General features: G+C 40.8%; 1 protein-coding gene across 1 annotated transcript in view; it reads left to right on the forward strand.

The window, feature by feature from the left end:
* LOC140466792 (mitochondrial 10-formyltetrahydrofolate dehydrogenase-like) overlaps positions 1-26,206 on the forward strand; it is a 144,819-nt gene that overhangs the window by 72,772 nt on the left and 45,841 nt on the right. The window contains exons 7-13 of the mRNA XM_072562431.1: positions 8,210-8,344; positions 9,362-9,487; positions 15,860-15,951; positions 16,160-16,307; positions 16,650-16,769; positions 17,601-17,728; positions 20,374-20,524. Coding sequence (XP_072418532.1) covers positions 8,210-8,344; positions 9,362-9,487; positions 15,860-15,951; positions 16,160-16,307; positions 16,650-16,769; positions 17,601-17,728; positions 20,374-20,524 — 900 coding nt within the window. The remainder of the gene's footprint in view (positions 1-8,209; positions 8,345-9,361; positions 9,488-15,859; positions 15,952-16,159; positions 16,308-16,649; positions 16,770-17,600; positions 17,729-20,373; positions 20,525-26,206) is intronic.

Here is a 26,206-nt window from a genome sequence, read left to right on the forward strand (position 1 = left end):
ACAGTCTTCCACGTAGGACGCTATCAAAAGTCTTGCTGAAGTCCAAATAGATTATGTTGAATGCATTGCTCTCATTTACACAAGTGGTTACCTCTTTGAAAATTCAATTGAGTTGGTCAGATATGAACTCCACTTCAGAAAACCACTTGACTGTTTTTGATTATTTCCTGCTACTCCATGTGCTGATTAGCTCTGTCATTCAGAATTGCTTCCAATAGTTTCCCCGCTGGTGAGGTTAGATTGACTGGCCTGTAGTTTCCTGGTTCATCTCTCCCTCCCTTCTTCAATAACGTTACTACTTTGACTGTACTCCAGTCTTCTGGCACTTCTCCTATGGCCAGGGAGGAATTGAAAATTATTGCAAATGCCTCAATTATTTCTCCCTTGCCTCACTCAGCAACCCAGGATATGTTTCATTCTGCCCTGGAATGTAGAGGCGCCTAGGTCTCATTGTACCTCCCCCTTTCCCATTCCATCACCATTTAGATAATAATCTGCCTTGCTGTTTTTGTTATCAAAATGGATCACCTCCCATTTATCCACATTATATTTCATCTGCCTGTTCACTCAACTTATAGAGTCATAGAGTTATTTAGCAAGGAAATAGACCCTTTGGTCCAACTAGTCCATGTTGATCATGTTCCTAAACTAAACTAGTTTCATTTGCCTGATAGTCCAAATCATGATTAAACATTTTTGCTGCATCATCATAGTTCATCCTCCCATTCAGTTTTCTGTCATGTGCAAACTTGGACTCATGACATTTAGTTTTCTCATCCCTGTGGTATCCTACCAGTTACTACCTGCTACTCCATAGATGTCCCTTTGCCAAATTTACATATGTGCTGCTGCCCCTTATCTCATGGGCTATACATTTTCTAACAAGTCTCATATGTGACACTTTACCAACCTGTCTTTTGGAGGTCCATGCATACAAGATTAACTGTACTGTCCTCATCCACCCTCTGTTCCCTCTTTTAAAACTCAGGACAGTTAATCAAACACCATTTGTCTAACATAAATCTATATTGACATTTCTTCTTTTTAGTCCATACCTGTCTAAGTGCCTGTCAGTATTCTCTGGGATCATTGTTTCTAAAGCCTTGCCTATCACCAGTGGTAAACTGATTGAATCTAAAAGACTGCAAAGGAAAGTCGATGGGCAACTGACAGACTGATAGGCCTGCCCAGGCCATGATGCACTGTGAGTGGGCTAACATGGTGTGGAGTGGAATTCCACCCCTCAGTGAGAGAAAGACTGACCCTCTGGAGCTGCTGGCCAGTTTGATTGCTAGCAGCTCTAAATGCCCTGGTAGTCTCAACAGTTTGGTTGTGGGCAACCCTAGGATGAAGACCCCCAAAAAACTCTGGACCCAGCTAAGTAGGGAGCATTGGTGGGAACAGTTTGAGCGTCTTGAACATAGTAATGCCCCCCTACTACCATTTCAAAATTTTTTTAAGAAACTGCTCAGCTGTCCGTGTCATTGTGTGGGCTGGATAATATTGGGGTCATAGAGTCCTACAGCATGGAGACAGGCCTTTGGCCCAAACTGGTCCATGCCGACCAAAATGTCCATCCATGCTAACCCCATTTCCCTGCACTTGCCCCGTATTCTTCTAAACCTTTCCCATCCGTGTATTAGTCCAAATGCCTTTTTAAATGTTATTAGTGTACTCGCCTTAACCACTTCCACTGGCAGCTCATTCCATATGTGTACCACCCTCTGTGTAAAAACATTGCCCCACAGGTTCCCTTTTATTCTTTCCTCTCTAACCTTAAACCGATGCCCTCTTGTCCTCGATTCCCCAACCCTGGGAAAAAGATTGAGTGCATTCACCTTATCCTTGCCTCATGTGATCTTATACAGTTCTACAAGATACCCCCCTCGGTCTCCTGGGCTCTAAAGAAAAAAGTCCTACCTTGTCTAACCTCAGTCCCTTGAGTCCTGACAACATCTCTGTAAATTTCTTCTGCACTCTTTCCAGGTAACCAAAGCTGAACTCAATGCTCCTTGTGCGACCTCACCAACATCCTATACAACTGCAGCATAGCATCCTAACTTCTATACTCAATGCCCTGATAGAGGCAGGCCAGAGTGCCAAAAGCTGCCTTCACTGCCCTATCTACCTGTGACTCCACTTTCAGAGAACTATGCAGCTGAACTTCAAGGTCCCTCTGTTTCACTACACTTCTTAAGTCAGTACCATTCACCATGATTTGACTTTCCAAAGTGCAAGACCTCACACTTATCTGTATTAAACTCCATTTGCAATTTCATGGCCCACTTATCCAGCTGATCAAGGTCCTGCTGCATTTCTGATAACTTTTCTCACTATCCACGATACTACCCATTTTAGTGTCATCTGCAAACTTACTAATCATACCTTTAACATTCTCATCCAATCATTGATATAGTTAACAAATAGTAATGGGCCCAGCACCGACCCCTGAGGCACTCCATTCAACACAGGCCTCTAGTCCAACAAGCATTCTTCTGCTATTACCCTCAGCTTCCTCCCATCAAGTCAATTGTGGATCTAATTTGCCAGCTCAAGATAGCCTTGCCTGAGATGATTAGGGTGAATCTAAAGAGATTCTTTAAGTATATTAAAGGAAAAAGAATAGCTGGAGAGAAAATAGGACCCCTCAAAGACCAAAGTGGATTTGTATGTGTAGAACTGCAGGAGATGGGCAAGGTCCTCAATGAGTTTTCCTTCTTTGTGTTTACTGTGGAGAAAGACACAAAGACTTGGGGACTTGGGGACAGTCCATATCAGAGTAGAAGAGGTATTGGATGTATTAAAATGAATGAAAGTGGATAAATCTCCTGGTCCTGACCAGATATATCGAAGAACATTGCAAAAAGCTAGAGAGGAAATTGCAGGGGCCCTGGCTGATATTTTTGTATCATCGTTAATCATGAGTGAGGTCCCAGAAGAATGGAGAGTAGTGAACATTGTGCCCTTATTCAAGAAGAGTTTCAGAGGAAGACCTGGGAACTATAGACCAGTAAGCCTTACATCTGTGGTGGGTAAGTTACTTGAGAAGATTCTGAGGGATAAGATAAATATGCATTTGGAAAGACAGGGTTTGATTAGGAGTAGTTAGCATGGCTTTGTGTGTGTGGGAGATCATGCCTCACAAGTTTGTTAGAGTTTTTTGATGAAGTGACCAGGAAGATTGAAGAGGGCAGGGCGGTAGACGTAGTCTATGTGGATTTCAGTAAGGCATTTGATAAGATTCCAGATAGTATGCTGCTCTGGAAGGTTAGATCGCATGGAATCTGGGGGAGCTTGCAAATTGGATACTCAATTGGCTTGATGGTAGAAAGCAGACGCTTGTTGGATTGGAGGTCTTTGACTAGTGGAATGCCTCAGGGGTCAATGCAGGGTCAGTTGAGCTTTAACTAAGCTCAATTATTCCTTTACATATAGTGGGCAGGGCAAGTAACTGAGGTGTCAGTGGGAGAGCAGTTTATGGCAAGTGATCATAACTCTATTAGATTTAAAATATTTATGAAAAGGATCAAACATTTCTAAATTGAAGTAAGGTCACTTTTGACGGCATTAGTCAGAAACTTGCAAAAATTGATTGGGAGGTGCTATTTGCAGGTGAAGTGATTGTTGGCAATTGGGCGGCCTTTAAAAATGAGATAACAGGAGTTCAGATACAGTGTGTTCCTGTTAGTGTGAAGGGCAAGCTGTAGGTGTAGGGAATGCTGGATGACTAGAGAACTTGAGGCTCTGGAAACAGAAGGAAGCATATATCGGTGAGGCATACAGACAGCCTCAATTGAGTGAATCCATAGAGGGGTATACAGGCGGTAGGAGTATACTTAAGAGGGAAATCAGGATGGCAAAAAGGAAATGAGATATCTTTGAGAAATAGAGTGAAATAGAATCCAAAGAGATTCTACAAGTACATTAAGGGCAAAAAAGTAACTAGGGAGTTACTTTTAGATCAACTTAAAGATCAACGTGACTGTCTCCGTGTGGAACCATCGGAGATGGGTGAGATACTAAGTGAATATTTCATGCCAGTACTTAATGTGGAGGAGGACATGGAAGCCAGATAATTTGGGAAAATAAATAATGATATCTTAGAAAAAGTTCATGTTACAGAAGAGGAGCCACTGGAGGTCTCAAACTGCATTATGGTAATTAAATCCCCAGGACCTGATCAGATGTTTCCCAGAACTTTGTAGGAAGATAGAGAAGAGATTGTTGGACCCCTTGCTGAGATATTTGTATCATTGATGGCCACGAGTGAGGTGCCGAAAGACTGGAGGTTGGCTAATGCTGTAATATTATTTAGGAAAGATTGTAAAGAAAAGCCAGGGAACTGTTGACCAGTGAGCCTTACGTCAGCGGTAGTTATGATGTTGGAGGGGATTCTGAGGGACAAAATTTGCATGCATTTGGAAAGACAAGGACTGATTAGGGAGAGTCAACATGCCATTGTGCATGGGAAGTCATATCTCACGATGTTGATTGAGATTTTTTTGAACAGGTGACAAATAAGATTGATGAAGGCAGAGGAAGGTAGACATTGTCTAAAGGGACTTCAGCAAAGGGTACAACAAGGTTCCATATAGTAGACTGGTTCGTCAGGTTAGATCACATGGGATCCAGGGGAAACTACCCAATTGGATACAAAATTGGCTTGACAGTGGGAGACAGAGGGTGGTGCTAGAGGATTGCTTTTCAGACTAGAGGTCTATGACTAGCAGTGTGCCACAGGGATCAGTGCTGGTCCACTGCGTTTCATCATCTATATTTACATCCAGATCATTTATATAAGAGGTATGATTAGTTATTTTGCAGATGACACCAAAATAGATGGTGTAGTGGACAGTGACGAAGTTTATCTCCAAGTACAATGGGACCTTGATCAGCTGAGTCAATGGACTGAGAATTGACAGATTTGGTTAATTTAGGTAAATGTGAGGTGTTGCAATTGGTAAGGCAAATCGGGGGAGGACTTATACAGTTAACAGTAGGGCCCTGGAGGGTATTGCTGAAGAAAGAGACCTAAGGATTCAGGTGCATAGTTCTCTGGGTGGTCCTTTCCTTCTTTGATGAACTGCCTGGATTAGAATAATGAGGTGAATCTTAGGGTCACTTTCAGTCTGGCCTGACATATCTGCAGAGGAGCTGAGGTGACCAGTGCAGGTTCTAACAATGCTGCAGGTTTGCAGTGAGTGAAGTGCCATCCAAGTTTAGTATGGCATCTGCACCATTGACACCCAAAAATCCTGATGGGGGCAAGATTCTCCTGTCTGCTAACTCCATAAGATTCACCGTCCAACTCTATCAACAACTTGACGCATAATTAATTACTAAAAATTAGACGTTTGCATGAGAAAACTTGTCCTGGGTCTAAACAAGATTGGTAACTTCTGATGTGCCTGATGCCATATTTAGAGTCCAGTTAGAAGATTCTGCCCCCTTTATGGGTGGCACAGTGGTTAGCACTGCCTCCTCACTGCGCCAGAGACCCAGGTTCAATTCCCGCCTCAGGCGACTGACTGTGTGAAGTTTGCACGTTCTCCCCGTGTCTGCGTGGGTTTCCTCCGGGTGCTCCGGTTTCCTCCCACAGTCCAAAGATGTGCAGGTCAGGTGAATTGGCCATCCTAAATTGCCCGTAGTGTAGGTAAGGGGTAGATGTAGGGGTATGGGTGGGTTGCGCTTTGGCGGGTCGGTGTGGACTTGTTGGGCCGAAGGGCCTGTTTCCACACTGTAAGTAATCGTAAGTAACTAATTGGAAATAAGTAATAGCAGAATTGTTAAATAATTACCTTGTATCAGTTTTTTTGCAGTAAAGGAGGAGAATAAAATGAGGGATAGGAAAAATAAAACTAAAACAAGGGGAGAAGCTAATTAGATTGTGTATATTTGCAGACAATGATGATGGAGAAACTAATGAAACTGAAGTTAGACAAAGCCCCAGGACCAAATGCAATCATTATTTAAGAAGGGGAGGAGAGTTAAACTAAGAAATTAATGGTTTATTTAGTGTCTGTTTTGGGGAGGTTATTCAAATCCCTTTTTCAGGGACAGCATTTGAACAAAAACTGATTAGGGAGACAGTTGATCAGAATATTGAATTGAATTGAATTTATTGTCATGTGTACTGGGGCACAGTGAAAAGCTTTGTCTTGCGAGCAATACAGGCAGATCACAGAGTTAGTAGCATAGATAAGTCAATAATTGGTAAACAGTGGCAAAAACAAAAACACAGGTACAGGCAAATGCTAGGAGTTTGTGACTCCATTCAGTATTCTAACAACTGTTTCAAAACTGGCTGGTGCATGTGTTCAGGCTTCTGTACCTTCTCTCCGTTGATAGAGGTTGCAGAAAAATATTGACAGGGTGGGATGGATCTTTGAGAATGCTGGCAGCTTTTCCTTGACAGCGGGCCTGGTAGATAGATTCTATAGATGGGAAGTTGGCCTTTGTGACTGTCCGGGCCAAGTTCACCACTCTCTGTAACCGTCTCCGATCTCAAATGGTACAGTTGCTATACCAGGTAGTGATATATCCAGACAGAATGCTCTCGATGGCACACCTATAAAGGTTTGCAAAGTTATTTGCCATCATGCCAATTTTCCTCAGCTGCCTGAGGAAGAAGAGATGTTGTTGGGCCTTTGTAACCAGTGTGTCCACATGAAGAGTACAAGAAAGCTTGTTATGAATGACCACTCCCAGGAGCTTGACACTCTACTCGTTTCACCTCTCTGTAGTTAATGTGTAGGGGGGCATAAGTAACATCCTGCCATAAGTCAGTAATGAGTTCCTTGGTTTTGCTGGCATTGAGAGCGAGGTTGTTCTCAGTGTATCATTTTTCCAGGTCTTCCACCTCCCATCTGTGGTTTGTTTTGTTGCCATCTGAGGTTCAACCGACTATAGTGGTGTCATTAGCGAACTTGTAAATGTTAAGAATATTTTCTTAACGGTGAGAACTTTGGTACAGATTTGGTATGCTGTGCATATATATCACTGTTGAATGGGGTCATTAGCTTTAATTAGTACTTTACATGGAAAAAGATATGGAATTTTATCTCTGAGCACTGGCCAAATCCCCAGAAGCCTTAAGTAATAAAAATGTAATTTGACCAAAACATACAGCAAGTTGCCGTAATGAAGGAAACTGCAGAAGTGGGCTATTTTTAATGAATGCTTATGTATATTTTAAATTATTAATGAAGAAAATTATGTTTAACCATGTCTGATACCTGTGGAGTAATTGTTGAAAGTGCAAATTGAAGCCAAGGGCCCTTCCTTTCCTTGGGAAATATTTGTAACCAAAGTACTTCCATGATACCCAGTCGCCTTTTGGAATAGTATGAGCTCCACTAACTTAGAGTCATAGAGTTATGTAGCACGGAAACAGACCCTTCAATCCAACTTGTCCATGCCTACCAGATATCCTAAACAAATCTATTCCCATTTGCAAGCATTTGCCCCACATCCCTATCAACCCTTCATACGCACTCAGGTGCCTTTTAAATGTTATAATTGTACCATCTTCCACCATTTCCTCTGGCAGCTCATTCCATACACACACCACTCTCTGTGTGAAAAAGTTGCTCCTTAGGATCCTTTCAAATCTGTCCCCTATAAACCTATGCCCTCTAGTTCTGCCTCCCCCAAACCAGGAAGAAGACTTTATGAAGTACAGGAAAACGTTGTGGCTGTAAGAGCTGCTTTTTTTTTGAGGTACTTTCAGTGTTGGTGCTGATTTCCTCAAATTCTAGGAGTAGTAATTACTGTTTTATAAGCTGTTGCATTGTTTTGGAACTTTAGAAAAATATTTCACTGGAATATTGAAATAAATAATAACTGTTATTGATGAATTGTATTCACTTGTTCATCCATCAGTGATGATCCATACGACCAGGAAATACCAACATATTTTTGGGCAACCCATTTGCAGAATGCAGTACTAAATCTTGTCCCTGTATGATAGTTTGCAAGCATTTGTACCAAGAGATCACATGGAAGGTTCAGAGAGTTTCACCAGGTGCAAGCTGGAAAAATGATTTGGAAAAATTACTCTGAATACATTATACAACAACTTACAAAAGGATTGCCACTGAATTTATTTATAATGTAGCAAATACTAAGTGTGATTTTTTTTTGTCTGAGAGATTACTTTTTTCTGCAGTGCATCAGTCAACAGTTGTATATTGTTTCTTGCCCATTTCAGGCAGTCACCTTGTATGGTTCCTCCATGTATAAAGGTGCAGTACCATCAGGCCAGCCGTTGGAGATCAGTGGTGCTAGCAAGCCTGGTCTAGTAACCAGCAATGGACTGGTGCTCTTTGGCAATGATGGAAATATGGTAAGACTTTACTGCACTGATCTATCATAGTAATGGAATGATTTTTCTAAATCTAAGACTTCTAAATTTCTTCAGATGCTTGTGGTGAAATATGAGTTTCTCTAAAGCAACTCTTTTAGTAAAAGCAAAGTAAATTTATTCATGAATTATAATTAGTTTAGAATTAATGATAGGAGCAAGTTGTACCCCAAGTATTTGTTGCTTAAAATGTTATTTGTAAATGTGTAAGGCCCCAAAGGATCCTTCCACATCTGACAGAAATTTACCTGTCACAAATGTCATCTGCTATATCCGTTGCACCCGATGTAATCTCCTCTACATCGGGGACAGGACAGCAACTTGCAGATTGTTTCAGAGAACATCTCTAGGACACCCGTACCAACCAACCCCACTGCCCCGTGACTGAACTCTTCAACTCCCCCTCCCACTCCATCAAGGACATGGAGGTCCACGGCCTCTTCCATCGCCAAACCCAACCACCCAACACCTGGAGGAAGAACACCTCATCTTCTGCCTTGGGACTCTGCAACCACACGAGATTAATGTGGATTTTAGCAGTTTCCTTATTTCCCCTCCCCCCACCCTATCCCAGCCACAAGCCTGTAACTTGACACTGCCCTCTTGATTGTCCATTGCCTTTCCCATCTATCCGCTCCACCCTCCTCTCCGACCTATCATCTTCTCCCCATCTTCATCTACCTCTTGCATTCTCAGCTACCTTACCCCCCTGCCCCACCGCCCTCCCATTTATCTCTCAGCCCCCCAGCCCACAAGACTCATTCCTCCTGAAGGGCTTATGCCCGAAACGTCAATTCTCCTTCTCCTTGAATCCTGCCTGACCATCAATTGTCTTTGGATTGTCTTGGCTGATTTTATTAAATACAGCATTGTCTTGGGATCTCTTTGTTTAGAGTTGTGCAGTGAATTTACATAGAGAAAGCATGAGGTTGCTCAGACCTTTTGGTGGCATGGCTACCCTTTGTATTTTAGATGAGTGGTAAGTATTGTGTTTTGCAGCTGTTGGTTCGAAATCTTCAGTTTGAGGATGGAAAAATGATTCCTGCCTCCAAATATTTCTCTTCTGGTGAGACTGTCTCTGTGGAACTGACTGAAGAAGAAAAGAAGGTTGCAGAGGATATAAAGGTAAATTCAGATTTTATGGAATTAGAATAACACAAAGGTGAAACTTCTTTGTCTTTAATGTGCTTTTTTTGTTGATATTTGTTTTCTGCCTCGCTCTATCTGACAGTCTCATTCTTTCAGTGGAGCTATTGACTATCCTGTTATATTTTAAGGATGTTCTGTTCAACATCCAAAAAGCTCCAAATTGTCATTGATTGGCAGGTATATGATAGAAAGATGCAAGGATTGGGGTGTGATTAAGCATTATTGAGCTGAGTGTTAAAAATAAGAATAAATTTAGAACAAAAGTCAAGTTAACAGCAGATTTTCCCAGAATCCTGGCCAGCATGGAGGTTTGGAGGGATGTGGACCATTGGCAGGCAGAAGGGATTAGTTTAACTTGGTGTCATGTTCGGCATAACATTGTGGAACAAAGGGCCTGTTCCTGTGCTGTGCAGTTCTATGTCCCACCCTCCCTTATTGGTCTCATTGCCATTTATGATATTATGGGAATACTGCATCAGTTACTTGTGGGACAGTCATTGCTTTTATCAAGGTTTTAATTGTAGGTTTTGATAAATGGTCTGGAATTACTTTTCAATGGAAGTGACTGCAGCAAAGATTTTCAGGTTATTTGGATTAGTGTTAGACAAACTTAATGACTGTGTTGACATAGTCAAATGATAATCTTTGCTGGGCTGAAAGGCTTTGCTTTGAACCACATACCTAGTTACATTTGTGAAAACCCACATTATTGTTTCATTATTAATTTTTAAAAGCTGGACCACGTGAAAGCATTTCCTTAGGTTCTCAGAACTTCTGCAATAACAACGGCAGAGGCTATGCATGCCTTCTCCTAGGAATCGGGGAAGTTACAGTACGTAACTGTGACGATGTGAGGGTATCCGAGCCATAACAAATACTAATATGATTTTGCATTGCTATCTGAGTGAATCAGACTTCCAGGGCTTTGTGAATGACATATAGATGTGGATTTCGCCAGTTTCCTCATTTCCCCTCCCCTCACCTTATCCCAGGTCCAACCTTCCAATTCAGCACTGCCCTCTTGACCTGTCCTATCAGTCGATCTTCCTTCCCATCTATCCGCTCCACCGTCCTCTCCGACCTATCGCCATCATCCCCACCTTCATCGACCTATCACATTCTCAGATACCTTCCCCCGCCCAGCCCCACCCCCCTCCCATTTATCTGTCAGCCTCCTTGGCCCACAAGCCTCATTCCTGATGAAGGGCTCATGCCCAAATCATTGATTCCCCTGCTCCTCGGAAGTTGCCTGACCGGCTGAGCTTTTCCAGCTCCAAACTCTCGACTCTGATCTCCCGCATCTGCAGTCCTCACTTTCTCCTTTGTGAGTGATACTTCCCTTTAATGTTGGATGTTTAAGCTGCATATTTATATTTAAAGAATGATGCAAGGGTGGAACATAGAACTGTACAGCACAGGAACAAGCCCTTTGGCCCACAATGTTGTACTGAACATGATACCAAGTTAAACTAATCCCTTCTGCCAGCCAATGGTCCACATCCCTCCATTCCTTGCTTATTCATGTGCTTATCTAAATGCCCCATTATATCTATCTCCATCACTACCCCTGGCAGCGCATTCCATGCACTACCACTCTGTGTAAAAAAAAAACTTGCCCGTCTCATCTCCTTTGAACTTTCTCCCTCTTTCCTTAAATATGTACCCACTAGTATTAGACATTTCAAGTCTGGGGAAAAAGATTCTGACTGTCAACACTATCTATTCCTAACTCAGAAAGACAACTGTTACTTGTCAAGCTGGTCATCAAAAGGTAATATTCCTTTTCTGAATCAAAGGAATTTGATTCCTTTCAATTGAAACTTAAAAGAAATGGAGTCAGGTGGCAAGTATGCTGAAGGCATCTAGTTGTGTCTTATTGCCACATTACTCGAACGCTGCACTGCCTTGGTGTTCTAAAACTGCTTGATCATATTGGATAAGCAAAAAATGTCCTTCAGCTCAATATTGATGAGACTGGAAGCCAACACCAACTCTATTCGCAAACCACTGATCTTATCCCTTTCCTGACCACTTTTGCGTTAGACAATCCCTACAGTGTGGAAGCAGGCCATTTGGCCCATCAAGTCCACACCAATCCTTCAAACAGCATCCCATTCAGACCACACACACCTATCTCTATAACCCCACATTTACCCTGACTAATCCACTTAGCCTGCACATCCCTGAACACTATGGGCAAATTTAGCATGCCCAGTCCACCCAACCCGCACATCTTTGGACAGTGGGAGGAAGCTGGAGCACCGAGGGGAAACCCACACAGACATGGGGAGAAAGTGCAAACTCCATATAGACTGAGGGTTAAATCGAACCCAGGTCCCTGTGAAGCAACAGTGCTAACCATTTGTATGTACATTATTTAATTTTCACCATTTTTGAATCTTCCAAGTTCATTTCTGTGTAATTTTAGCTTGTCTTTTGAATTTTGCAGAACATTTCATGAACAAGGAGATATTGAATGAAGAGCTATAATTGCCCAATTGCTATTGAAACAGCCATTCTGTATAATCCTTTAAAAGCAAAGAGACAGATGTCCAGCTGGTCAGGAGATTATTCTGCCCCTCTTCAATATAAGTGGAATAGTTCACCTTTGAAAGCAATATAGGAGGAGGCTCATTAGGATATTTACATATTGAAAGCTTTGAAGTTGATTGGATAAATGGAGAAGGCTGTTGAAGAAAGCATAACAGTTTTGCTTTGCTTTGTAAATAGAGGCTTAGAGGGCAAAAACAATTAAATTATACCAAATCTTTATAAAACACTGGTAATATTTAAAAACAAGCTGGAGAATTGTGTCCAGTTCTGGACATAATATTTTAGGGAAGATGTCAAGGCCTTGGAGAAGGTGTAGACAAGATTGATTGAATGGTACCAGGAATTTCAGTTACATGGAGATACAAGAGAAGCTTGCATAGTTCTCAGAGCACAGAATGTTAGGGGAAGATTTTAATAGAGGTGCTAAAAATTCTGAATGGGGTTTTGATAGGATATAGAAGGAGATAATGCTTCCACCAGGACACCAGCTTAAGATCCAGAGGGGAGATGAGGACAGTTATTTTTATGCAGAAAACATTTGTGATTTGGAATGCCCTATCTGAAAGGACAATGAAAGCAGATTCAATAATAAATTTCAGAAGAATTGGATAAATGCTGTAAAAAGGACTCTGGGGAAGGAACAGTGGATTGGGACTGAGTGAACAGCTCTTTCAAAGAGCCATGCAGGCAGTGGGTAATTAGCTTCCTTCTGAATTGTATTTGTTCCGTGGTTTTTCAAATGAAATCTTTAATTTTTGCGTATCACCGATGGATAAATTCATGAAACAGTTACAGCGCAGGAGGGGGCCATTTGGTCTGTCAAAACTCTGCAAGAACAACAGACTTGGAGTCACTTCAATGGTTTTTGACCCTGCCTCACCAGACTCAATAGACAATAGACAATAGATGCAGGAGTAGGCCATTCTGCCCTTCGAGCCTGCACCGCCATTCAATATGATCATGGCTGATCATTCCTAATCAGTATCCTGTTCCAGCCTTATCTCCATACCCCTTGACTCCACTATCTTTAAGAGCTCTATCCAATTCTTTCTTAAAAGAATCCAGAGACTGGGCCTCCACTGCCCTCTGGGGCAGAGCATTCCACACAGCCATAGGCAACATACTCAATTCCATTCACTGTTTCCATACTTAAACCTGAGCACGCTGATTTTCAATTGATCCTCACCTACTTTATCCAGACCTGTTAAGCATTGAACATTTTTATCAAATCTCTTCTCAACCTACTCTTCTCCATGGAGAACAACCTCAGTCTCTGGTTTGTCAGTGTAACCAAAGTTCAACGTCACTAGAGTCAGAGTCATAGAGATGTACAGCATGGAAACAGACCCTTTGGTCCAACCTGTCTACGCTGACCAGATATCCCAACCCAATCTAGTCCCACCTGCCAGCACCCGGCCTGTACCCCTCCAAACCCTTCCTATTCATATACCCATCCAAATGCCTCTTAAATGTTGCAGTTGTACCAGCCTCCACCACATCCTCTGGTAGCTCATTCCATGCATGTACCACCCCCTGCGTGAAAAAGTTGCCCCTTAGGTCTCTTTTATATCTTTCCCCTCTCACCCTAAACGTATGCCCTCTAGTTCTGGACTCCCCGATCCCAGGGAAAAAACTTTGTCTATTTATCCTTTCCATGCTCCTCATAATTTTGTAAACCTCTATAAGGTGACCCCTCAGCCTCCGACGCTCCAGGGAAAACAGCCCCAGCCTGTTCAGCCTCTCCCTGTAGGTCAGATCCTCCAACCCTAGCAACATCCTTGTAAATCTTTTCTGAACCCTTTCAAGTTTCACAACATCTTTCCGATAGGAAGGAGACCAGAATTGCATGCAATATTCCAACAGTGGCCTAACCAATGTCCTGTACAGCTGCAACATGACGTCCCAACTCCTGTACTCAATACTCTGACCCATTCCTTTTTTAAAAAGAAGTTCCTTCATGGGATGTAACTGGCACTGGCAAGACCACCATTTGTAGCTCATCCCTCATTATCCTTGAATGATTTCTGAACCTTCAAACACTGGTCCTAAAATATGGTGCCAAAAACTGAACATAATATTCCAGTTGAAGCTGATTTGTTTCTTTATCACAACTTCCCTGCTTTGTTTTGTAGTGCCTTACACTGCTCTTTCTGTCGAATTAATTACTTCACACTTCTCTGCATACAGTTTCACATTCTACATCCTATTTTCATTTTAATATTATCCTCCTCACAGTTTACATCTGTGAACTGTGAAATGATGCCCAAACATCAAGTTTTAAATCCTTGTAAGAGGAAGGATCCCAACATAAACTTTTGGGAATCCCCACTATACACAGTTCTTCAGTCTGAAGCAACTGTTGACCACTACTCTCTTTCCTGTCATTCAGCCAATTCTATATTTACATTGCTACCATCTGCTTTACACTGAGTTCTAACATTTCTCAGAAGTCAATTGTGTAACACTTTAATGTCCTTTGAAAATCCACATACACCACATCACTACCTTTATCAACCCTCCCTTATCTCATCAAAAAGTGTGAGAAAGTTAATTCAGCACAATGCATTCTTAACAAACCTGTGTTGGCCTACTCTCAGTTGGCTGAGTGACTATGAATTTTGGCCTGCATGCTCATTTCCAAAAGCTTCCCTACCATCAAGGTTAAACTGGTGTGACATTGTTGGGCTTATATGTGGGATTGAAGAAGGGTGTAACATTTATTTCATGCATTCAGGAGGTATGGGCACCACTTACTGGGCCAACATTTATTGCCTAAGCTTAGTTACCCTTGAGAGGCTGGTGGTGAGCTGAGTTTTTGAACTGTTGCCAGTTGGTAAAAGTACCATTTGGATATATGTACAACCACAATGCCATTAGGACGGGAGTTATAGGATTTTTGACCCAATTATACTGAAAGAACTGATATATTTCCAAGTCAGGATGGTGAGCGATATGGAGGGGAACTTGCAGATGGTGATATTCCCATTTATCTGTAGACTTCTGCTTCTGGAAGGAGTTGTGGATTTGGAAGGTGCTATCTAAGGAGCCTTGGTGAACTTCTGTAGTGCATCTTGTAGATGGTACATAATGCTGCTACTGAGTGTTGGAGGTGAAGGGAGTGAATGTGGTGGCGAACAAGCAGTCTGTCTTATTCTGGAGGGTGCCAAGCATCTTGAATATTTTTGGAGCTGCACTCATTTAGGCATGTGGGGAGTATTCCATCAGACTCCTGAATTACACCTTGTAGATGGTGGGCAGACTTTAAGGAGTCAGGAGGTGACTGCTTGCTGCAGGATTCCTGCTCTTTAGCCAAGAGTATTTATATGACTAGTTCAATTTCTGGCCAATGGTAGCCTTCAGGATATTGATAGTGGTGTTTTATTGACAGTGATGCCATTGAATAATAAAGATGGTTGGTTCTGTCTTGTTGGAGATGGTCATTGTGTAACACTTGTGTGGCATGACTGTTAGTTGCCACTTGTCAGCCTGCATATGGGGCATGGACTGCTTCAGTTTGCAATTCTCTAAACCTCTGGTACCATCCCTCAATTCCAAGTCTTGGAAGACCAATTCTTATATGGACTATATCTTTGTTTATTTTGAGCTGAGGAAGATCATTGCAGTATATTAGTTGTATTTGGAAGTGGGTCGGTTGTCCAAGTGGAATTGAGTGAGAGGAAATCTTTGACATATCTCAGAAAACTTAACATATGGGGGTTCACTGTAGCAGCTTTTTCTAGAATAGAATATGTCCACTTTTATCCCAGGTGGGTTTGTTCTGTTATTATCTTCCAGGCTATCTGGAAATCAATTTTGAGCAATGTTGAAGCCATTGAGGATACCACCGATTTCTTCAAATCTGGAGCAGCTTCCATGGATGTTGTCAGGTAACTATCTTCTCTTCTTTTTAAACTCTGTATGTTTGTGTGAAGCTTTGTGTGAGCCACAGTACGTCACTCTCTCACTGAGGTGCCGACAAATGAATATCCAATTCCATTTGAAAGTTTCACCAAGTTTGTCCTTGTGAGATACATTTATCTTGAAATTCTGTATAAAATTCACCCTGCTTGAGTAAAGCCATTGGTATATGTTTAGGCTGGTTGAAGAAATTAAACAAAAATGCAATGGCCTGCAGCTGCAAAATGAAGATGTCTACATGGCAACGAAGTTCGAGGATTTCATCCAAATGATTGTGAGGAAACTGAGAGGAGAGGACAAAGAGGAAGAACTGGAAGTGGATTATGTAAGTGCCATAACGCCAGTTCATTGGTCAATAATCTAGTCAGTTTGCCAGCCTCTGATGTGGAAAGTAACAAATTTATTACAATTACAATTTACAAGCCACATTCCAATCAACATGATGAACTGAGGTCATGAATCTGTCTTCAGCTCTTAGAATGAAGACATTTTAAAGTTGCAGTTGTCACAGGGATTGCATTGAATGAAAGGTTTCCAACATAGTTTCCAAATTGTTGATTATCTTATTAAAGGTTTGTGATTATACCCTCAGAAATTCTTGGCAATCTTTCAAGATGATCAAGAATGAAGATCCACACAGTTTATGATATTCGGTTCAAATTTTTAGGTTTTGATGGATGTAAATGATATGACTGTGAAAATGCCACACCAGTGCTTCATCGATGGCAGGTTTACAAACGCTGAGGAAGGGAAGACATACAATACCATCAATCCCACCAATGGCTCTGTGAGTAACCAATCTTCCAGTGAGGTTCAGTCATCTGACAAAATAGACTGGTATCTTCAGCAAGGACAATGCTAATTAATTCTGTCACAAAGCTGGTCCTTTTTTTCTAAAAGCTGTTCCTTTTCTCAAGGATACTGTGCCCTTGAGTTTATTCAGAGGGGACAAAAAATATTCCGGGCTTTGAATCGGCTGGGCTGGTATAAAGATGAAAGGGTGTTGGGAGGCCTCTTTGTTTATACATAAACAGATGAGACTTTACACCAAAGCTTATGTTTTAGAATTGACCTGCATAATGAAAGTGGAGTGGTCAGTCCTGAAAGCTGAAGTCCTGGTTCAGTCAGTTCAGCAGTGGGCTGTGTGGAAACAGGCTGATAGACTCTCTCTCCTTTTGCCCTTGTAACTTCAACCTGTAAGCCTTTGTTTCATTTTCACTATGTTTAAGGGGGTTTGTTTATTGGGACTGTTGTGCATATTCAGAACAGCATAATTAAGTCTAGTTTGGATAGATTGACTTCTGTAGGTATTCTATATTTTATTCGTTGTGTTTTATTCTGTAATTTTGTGAATAAATCTTTGTCTGTTTTAAAACCTGGCAGTCAACCTAGCTAACTTACTCCGGGTAATTTTCACTGCACACTTACTGAAACAAATTGCAAAGTTACAGACTGGGCTGCCTGCTTAAGAGTGTTTTGAGTGGTCTGGCCTAGTCCATAACAATTCCGTGTTCTGAACAACTGATAGTGACAGCAACATAACTCACATGAATGGGATGTTCATGATTTGTAATGGCCATTGATAATGAATTAGTAAATTCATTGGTTTGTTTGGCAGGTGATCTGTGAGGTGTCATATTCATCAGTTGCTGATGTTGACAGAGCTGTGGCTGCAGCCAAAGATGCATTTGAAAATGGACAGTGGGGAAAGATGAATGCAAGAGACAGAGGCAGATTGTTGTACCAGTAAGGCTTTTCTGATATTCCCATTACTCACAATATATGAGAATATGCACTATAATGAAAGTTATTTGATTTGCAGACTACTTGTTACTCCTAACTTCACCAGCTGAGTGTTGCACAAAACAATATTGAGCTGCAGGACCATGTGTTTCTCCACATATATGATGCAATGCCTGTTTGATAACATCCTTGCAGGTATCATATTGAAAATGTGTTTTGTATTTGCAGAAATTTGTTTTGTATTTGTGTTTGTTGTAAGGCTGGGTGGAATATGCTATGTATTCTCACCCTGAGATACCCACAATCGGGTAGCACAGCAGTTACCCAGATCATGGAAACATGGGAACTAACATAATGCGTGTAAGTATTAAATCTTCAATTCCCTTTCTCTTTTATATTTGTTGGTTAATCCCTGCCTTGAACACATCTTGGCTCAAACCTGCTCTGAGCTAGAGAGCCTGTTGCCTGCAAATTTTCTGCATTTATTTTGGCTCAAACTGACACTGCCATCCAGAGGAGGTTTAACTGACACCTCAGGATACTGTTATTTTCTGACCCAATATTGCCAAACTTTGAGCAGGTACTTTGTATTTCTCCTCATACAGCTCCCCCCCAACCCCCCACCCCCACCCCCAACAATATTTGAGAACAGTAGTTTTCGATCTTTTTGGTTGCGGAAAAGTTCTGTTCAAATAGCCTAATTATCTCTTCAGACCCCCAGCTAAACTATGTCACTGATTTTTTGAAAGAGATGCTTGTAAAAATTGTTTTAATACTGCATCTAAAGTAAAATTCGAAGTAGCAAATATTACCACCCCCCAAAAAGGAAGTCTCAGTGACACAGCCAATTCAGTCTGTTGTGACAATGCTGTCACTTAAACAAGGTTATTTTCTTTGGGGCTTTTTGTAAGGATGGTCCTAAAGGGAGAGGTACCAAAATGTCTAGTTTAACAATGGTGGGGGGATGGCCAGTTCCCCTAGTTCAGGTTTCTCCTAGCTTGGTTTAGTTTCGTAGCTGTCAGCAGCTCTGGAGTGCAGAGAGGTTCCAACTTCAGCAGATGATTCCTGACTGAGTTTTCTCTCTGAAATCTCTTTGGAAGTTGTTCCCTCCTGCCTGTAGGAGCCTGTGCTTGAATCTACCTTTTGCCAAAGGGGTGTGTTTATGGAATATTGCTGGATTGGAACTGTTCCTTAGTTAAGTTGCTGTACCAAGACGGTTAAGTTTTCCAGTAAAGTTATCCTAAATTCCATTTTCTTTTGTTCGTGTTTCAACTGTAGTGTTTAAATAAATTCTGGTTCGCTTAAAGCTGAGTGGTTTGACCAGCTGCATCACACCTGGAATATCCATTTCACATCTGCTTTTAAAATAAGAAAAAGTTAGGGTCTAGACTATCTTCTTAAAATATTTTGAGGGGGTCTGGCCTGGTCCATAACGTCTTGCTGTGGCTGCACTCTACTCTTGTCTCCCAACTAGCACCATGTTAATCTCTGACGATGGCAGTTCACTGATGTGCTTAGTCAGCAGTTTTGTGTTATTTACAGATCCCCTGAAAATCTACATATAACTCCAGGACTCAATGGTTTGAGAATACTGTCTTAGAAACCATTTTCATACATTTAGAACAGATTACTGATAAATTGAAATGCTTCCACAATGACATGTTGTTAAGCTTGTTATCATTAAAGTGGTTGAATGATAGATAGACAGCTTGAAACTTCATAACTTTAAGAAGGGACATACCATGTGAATTTGTATCATCCCTGGCCACTGAATAATTTGTGTATTCCCAGTGGTGATAATGAGTTGGGTATTATTAAGGAAAGATACATTTTGTGGATGTTTTTCATCTTGAATTCTTCAGGGCAACTCACACTATTTCTGATTCAAGGGGAAAACTGACATTTATGTTGCATGCTGATCAGCTGGCCAGTGTACTCTGATTGGTTGGTAAAGATGTTACCATAGAGAATGCACTAATCAAATTTAAACCAGGTCGGTTAGGCAGTGCCCTTAGACATTAGCTGGTTAAGTTTAAACAAGTGCAGTGTATGTACTTTTTGTCTGGAAAGAACAGTTCCCTGTGTGTTAATATTTGTACCTTCCAGTACACACAAATATGCTGCACAGAATATATACACTCATTGTGCCTGTTTCGACTAAACAAACTAGGTCTTAGGCATGTGCTGGTTTATTCCTCAGGGCATTGCCCTGATCAAATTCACATCAACCTGCCTAGTATAAAATTTAAACATAGCCTGGTAGTTAACTGACATTCACCATTATTTGGTGCATTTGTCATGGCAATTCCTCAGCCAACCCATTAGCACTCATGTCTTGCAAGATGAAAGTTTCAACTAAATGTGTCTTTTTTTTCAGCAATATTCAAGTTTTGTGCTACCAGGCAACAATAATAAGATTAGTTGGAAATTTGCATTTAAATTAATATCAACAAGATGGTAGATGATCGAATAAAATTTTGTGTGTAACTTCCTCATTACACCACCACAGTAAACTACAGCACATAATATTGTTTTCTGAGAGAGCGCCCTGTAACACGATGAGGAATTGCAGAACTGCAATCTCTCAAGATTTGGAATTTCTTGTTTTAAAGTATCTGTGTTGCTGAGTTTACGTTTTTCAATTGTAGACTTGCAGATCTGATGGAGGAGCACCAGGAAGAACTGGCTACCATTGAGGCCATTGACTCAGGGGCTGTGTACACACTTGCTCTGAAGACGCATGTTGGAATGTCCATTCAAACATTCAGATACTTTGCAGGATGGTGTGATAAGATCCAGGTACAGAATGAATGAGCACACACCTTAGATCTTCCATTTGCTTATTATAAAAATGGAAACTCTTTGTTAATGCATAAACATATGTAAAAGTTAGGAACAGAGTATGCCTTCAACCTGTGAAGCCTACTTTGGTGTTTAATTTGGAAGATATGGCTTCGTCTTCGTATACCTAGCTACCCCGATAATCTTTGATTCCTTTGTTAGTCAAAAGTCTACTGTGCCTTAAAAAACACATTTAACCTGTGTCTGCTGCGGTCAGCGGAAGACAGTTCCAAAGATGTACCATCCTCTGAGAGAAAATAAAACTCTCACCTCCCTCTTAAATGGGTGACGCTTTATGTTTAATATGTGTCCCATAGTTCTGCTCTCTCCCACAAAGGTAAACATGCTTTCAGTGTCTGTCCTGTTCAGTCCCCTTAAGATCTTATATGTTTCAATAGGATCACCTTTCTAATCTCAATGGATAGTCCAGCATGTCCAGCCAACTGATTTGAAAGCATTTACAGCCCTTCTTTAATAATGAGACCAGAATCGTATATACTTTTATATTCTATCGGAAAACATGCCTACTTTTAAATTCTATTTGCAATAAATAAAAACACTCCCTAATCAGTTGCCATACTCAAACTAGCTTTTTGTGATTTATTTGTGAACACATCCAGATTCCTGTGTATTTTAGAGTTCTACAATCTCTCTCCATTGAAATGATATGCTGCCTTTCTATTCTTCCTGCCAAAGTGGATAACTTTACATTTTTCCACATTATACTCCATTTACCAGAGTTTTGCCCACACACTTAACCTATCTATAAATCTTTCCAGAGTCCTTGTGTCCACATCACACATTACTTTCTTACCTATCATTGTGTCATCATTAAATTTGACAACCATCCATTCAGTCCTTTCATCCAAGTAATTAATATAGAATTATAAATAGTTGCTGTGCAAGCATTGATCCCCGTGTCCGACAAAAGACCCATTTCTGCCCATCCTCTGCTTCCTATTAGCTAGTCTGCCTCTGTCCATATCCCCTATACTATGAGCTCTTATTTTGGGTAATAATCTTTGATATTGTACCTTGTCAAATGCTTTCTGGGAATCTTAAGTACAGTATATTGCATGTTACTTGCTCCAAAAACTCTAATAAATTTGTCAAGCATAGTTTACTCTTTACAAAATCACGTTAATTCTGCCTGATTGCATTAAGATTTTCTAAATGCTTTTCTATGTCCACCTTAATAGATTTCAGCATTGTCTTCCTGATTTATAGTTTCCTTTCTTTTTGTATCTTCTCCTGAGTATTGAATCACATTTGCTATTTTCAAATCTGATTGGACCCTTCCAGCAGCCATCTCTTTTAACATTTTCAAACTTTCTTTGTAAGCAACTTGGTTGGAAAAGCAATTTTTAAAAGACAGAATGGTTTAGGTACAAGCTGCACAACCACTTTTGAGGGATGGGGAATGGTAGAGTGGATAGTAAGAGTTTCATGTTGAATGAGCACAGGAAGTCATTCAAACAGGCAATGTAGTCGAAAGGATTGATGCAGCTCCCTGCATCTGAGAGTGAGACTCTGGAAGGCAGTGTTGCCTGCCCTTGTCCAGAGTTCTGGGCATCTGTCAGGACTGGATGAACTCCATCAGGGCCAAAAGCTTATTAAATTTAGTTCTAACAATTTTTTCAGCAGTGATTTCCTGTTGATTGTAATTAGTTTAAGTCCCTTTCTCCCCTTCACGTTCTGAGTCTCAGTTATTTTGAGATTGTTATTTGTATCCTCCACAGTGAAAACAGATGCAAAATACATTGAATTGATAAGTCGTTTCTCACATTTTCATGATTAATTCCCAGAGTCATATTCTAGAGGATCAGTGCTTGCTTTACTTACTTTTTTCCTATTTAAATACCTTAAGAGACTCTTGCCATTTGTTTTTAAATTTTTAGCTTGCTTTCTCTTGTACTTTTTTTCACGCCCTATTGATCTTTCAGCCATTTTTTTTCTTTTCTTTATATTGAGATAAAAACTGTCTGACTTTTATTATTTTTAATATCATTTAATTCAAGTTTGGGTTTTGGATTTTGTGTTAGTGACATATCGATTTTCTGTGGGTCTGGAGTTAATAATTCACTTGTAAATATGTGTGTAGCCACGTGATTTCTTTGAAAATAGTTTGAGAGAGGATCTTTGGTAGCACTGATGAGTTTGTGTTTACTTTAGCATATTTTAACAAGGTAAACCTGTGTTTTTAAGGTCTGTTAGAAATTGAGATTGAGGATTGTCTTAAGCTTAGCTTGGCGTGGGACATTTTCTTTCAGTTTTACTTGTTTCGGCTTTGAACTGCTTGGACAGAGATGGTTGAAGAGACCAGTGGTCCTGAGAAAGGGACAATATAGAAAAAATAAGTAGCTTTTGAGTAAGGAGCTAGTGTTAGTTCCCAAACCAAACTGTTGGGATAAAACCCTGAAGAGGCTATTTTAAGTTCAGGTATATTATAGCTCTAGGAAGAACCTATCAGACATTTCAGTCTTGGAGTTAAAGCCATACTTGCCTTATACCTATTGAGATGTTAGGAACAGATTTTTTTTCCGCTCTGGTGTAACTATGAGAAAGGGAGTGCTTTTGTATGCTGTACAAAGTATGTTTATGATAGTAATTCATTAAGGAATGTTTCGGGATTATGCTTTTTTAAAAATATATTTTTATTAGAAAAATAGATTTTTAAATATTACAACAAGTACGAAGCAATACAATTCAAAACAATACAAAAGTTTAAAAAAAAAACAACCCACCCTTGTGTACAAATGTATAAACATATATAGAAAAGTGTAGAATAAAAAAAACCCAAACTGGCTATTTAACTAAACAAGTAAATAATAATCAACAACAAACTAGTAAATAGTAATAACTCAGCCCAGCCAAACAAAACGCTCATACGTTCACAGCTCCTCCTCCCTGAATATTGGACTTGTAAAACACAATTGTTACGGCTGTATAAAAGCTGTTGTTAGTGTGGCAGATAAATCTGTGTCCAAGTATTCCAAAAAGGGCTGCCATGTCTTATAAAAATTCTCAGTTTTGTGGTGTACCATATTTGAGAGAAAATCCAAGGGAATCTGCTCCATAACAACCTGACAGGCCTGGGGGATTTTCAGATATCCAACCTAGCAAGATATTCTTTCTTGCACAGAACGTGAGAATGTTGAAAAGTTTTTTTTCTTATGCGCATCTGCAGGGAATACTGTGGGCAGGCCCAGAAAGAGAGAGATAGGGTCCTTCTCCACCCTTACACCCAAATTCCTCTCCATTGCACCCACCACAGCACTCCAATATGTTTGAAGCCTATCGCAAGACCAGAGACAATGGGTAAAAGTACCCATACAAACTTTGCACTTGGGACATGCTGAAGATACCACTGGTTTAAATTTTGACAAACGGTCTGGAGTCAAGTGGACCCTGTGGAGATATGTCAACTGTAAAGCAAATTAATATCTTCCTTGCATTCTCCCAAATATTCTCCCATGCCTCTGGGGAGACTTCAACACCCAGCTGTCTCTCCCACACATTGCAGTCGATCAAACTCATCTGAGGGGGCACCCCCCCAATTGATGACATAATGTATTGACAGAAAGTGTACTCTTAGCACTTAGCACTCCCCTCTCTATGTCAGATTTGTAGGGATCATTCATAAGTGTAGTCTTTTTTTAAATAAAATCCCTAACTTGAAAAAAACGAAAGAGGTCTCTATTAGATAACTGTTATTTCCGTACTAACTGATCGAAGGACGTTATTATGTCTCCTCGAAACAAATTGTTCATGCAAGACACACCCCTTGTTACCCAACATTTAAATCCTGAATCTATCATCCCCGGTTGAAAACCCGGCATACCCACTAAAGGTGTAAACAAAGAAGTTTTGCCAATATTGCCTTCCCTCTGCCGAATTGTCCTCCATGCTTTAATTGTATTGATGACTATTGGGTGATGACAATATTCCCTAACTGTCCTCACTTTGTCCAAAACAGAAAACTGGTAAGGGGGCACTTTGCCTGGGAGGCTTCGATATCTAGCCATATTGAAAGAGGATCTCCACAAACCCAATCATTCATGCAGGACAAAAGCGAGCTTAGTTGGTCATTTTTAATGTCTGGAAGGTCTACTTCCCCCCCAACCTGTGAGGCAGTTGCAATTTAGCTAATTAAATGAGGGGCCGCTTACGATACCAAATAAAGGAGCTGAACCAGCCGTTCAGCCTCCTGAGTGTTTGCTTATTGAAAATCGGGGGAGTATCCATATAGGGTATAGCAAACAGGAGAGAATATTCATCTTAATAAGCACTATCCGACCCAACCATGAGACCAGAAGTGCCTCCCATCTTTGAAGGTCTTGTTTAATTTTATCAAATAATTGAATAAAATTGGCTTTGAACAGCCGATCCAGAACTGGAGTATTAAATATGCCCAAATACACAAAACCCCCTCCTGTGACCACCTAAATGGGAATCTATATCGCCCTCAAGACCTTGCTTCTTCGCAAGACCACCCATAGGCATAGCTTCTGATTTCACAAAATTAATCTTGTACGCTGAAAATGCAGCAAATTGTATCAGGCGAAGCACTGAAACTGCTGGATTTGTTAAAAAAATTAAGACAACGAAATCTTATATAATTTTGACCCCATTTCTGGAGCTGATATATTGAGATCCCCACGAATGGCCTCCACCAATGGTTCAATCAGCAACGTAAAAAGCAGTGGTGAAAGACGACAGCTCTGCTGGCTGCCCCTAAAAATATTAAAATTACTTGATCGTACCTCGTTGGTGATAAGAGAACCATTACCCATCTCTTATAAAGACTTCGTCCAAACCAAACCGCTCCAGAGTGTAAAAGGTACAGCTACTCAACTCAGTCAAATGCCTTCTGTGCATCTAGAGAAGTCGCCATGCTTAAATTAGATTAAGCAGCCTCCAAACATTATTGGAGGATCTGCGACCCTTTATCAAGCTGTCTGATCCTCTTTAATAATAGAAGGTAACACAGTCTCTAGCCTTAACGCGAGAGTGTTGGAGAGGATTTTAAAGTCCATATTTAAGAGTGATATGGGGCCTATACGAAGCACAGTCTTCCGGGTCCTTCCTTTTTTTTTAAGAATAAGTGAAATATTGGCCTCTGTCAGAGATGGTGGGAGACAATCATGACTGTATGAATCATTAAACATATTGAGCATCAGGCCTTTCAGTATCCTTATAAATTCCTTATAGAATTCACTGGGATGTCCATCAGGACCGGGCGCCTCACAGCTTCCTGCATTTCTTGCTGTGATAAGGAGACATCAAGAAAGGACTCTTGTTTGGGAGTCATGCCCGGGAGCTTCAGATCCTTAAAAAAAATTCCATTTTGGCCTACCCCTCCTCACAATCCTCGGATTGATATAACTTAAGAGTAAAATCTCTGGAACGCCACATTAATCTTTTTAGAATCACATGTTAGGTTCCCAGACCCTTCCCTAATCGCTGTAATGGCTTGTGGGCGTTCCTTTTCCTGGTGAGATACGCTAAGTATTTGCCTGCCTTTCACCATTCTCATATAACCTTTGCTTTGCAAAAGCCAGCTCCTTCTTTGCAGACTGCAGCGCCGTAATCCTGTGTAGTTTGACCAATGAGGGTCTGTCAAAATAAGCCTTCTCAGCT

This window comes from Chiloscyllium punctatum, chromosome 44 (assembly GCF_047496795.1).
Source record: "Chiloscyllium punctatum isolate Juve2018m chromosome 44, sChiPun1.3, whole genome shotgun sequence".
NCBI classification, from domain to species: Eukaryota; Metazoa; Chordata; class Chondrichthyes; order Orectolobiformes; family Hemiscylliidae; genus Chiloscyllium; species Chiloscyllium punctatum.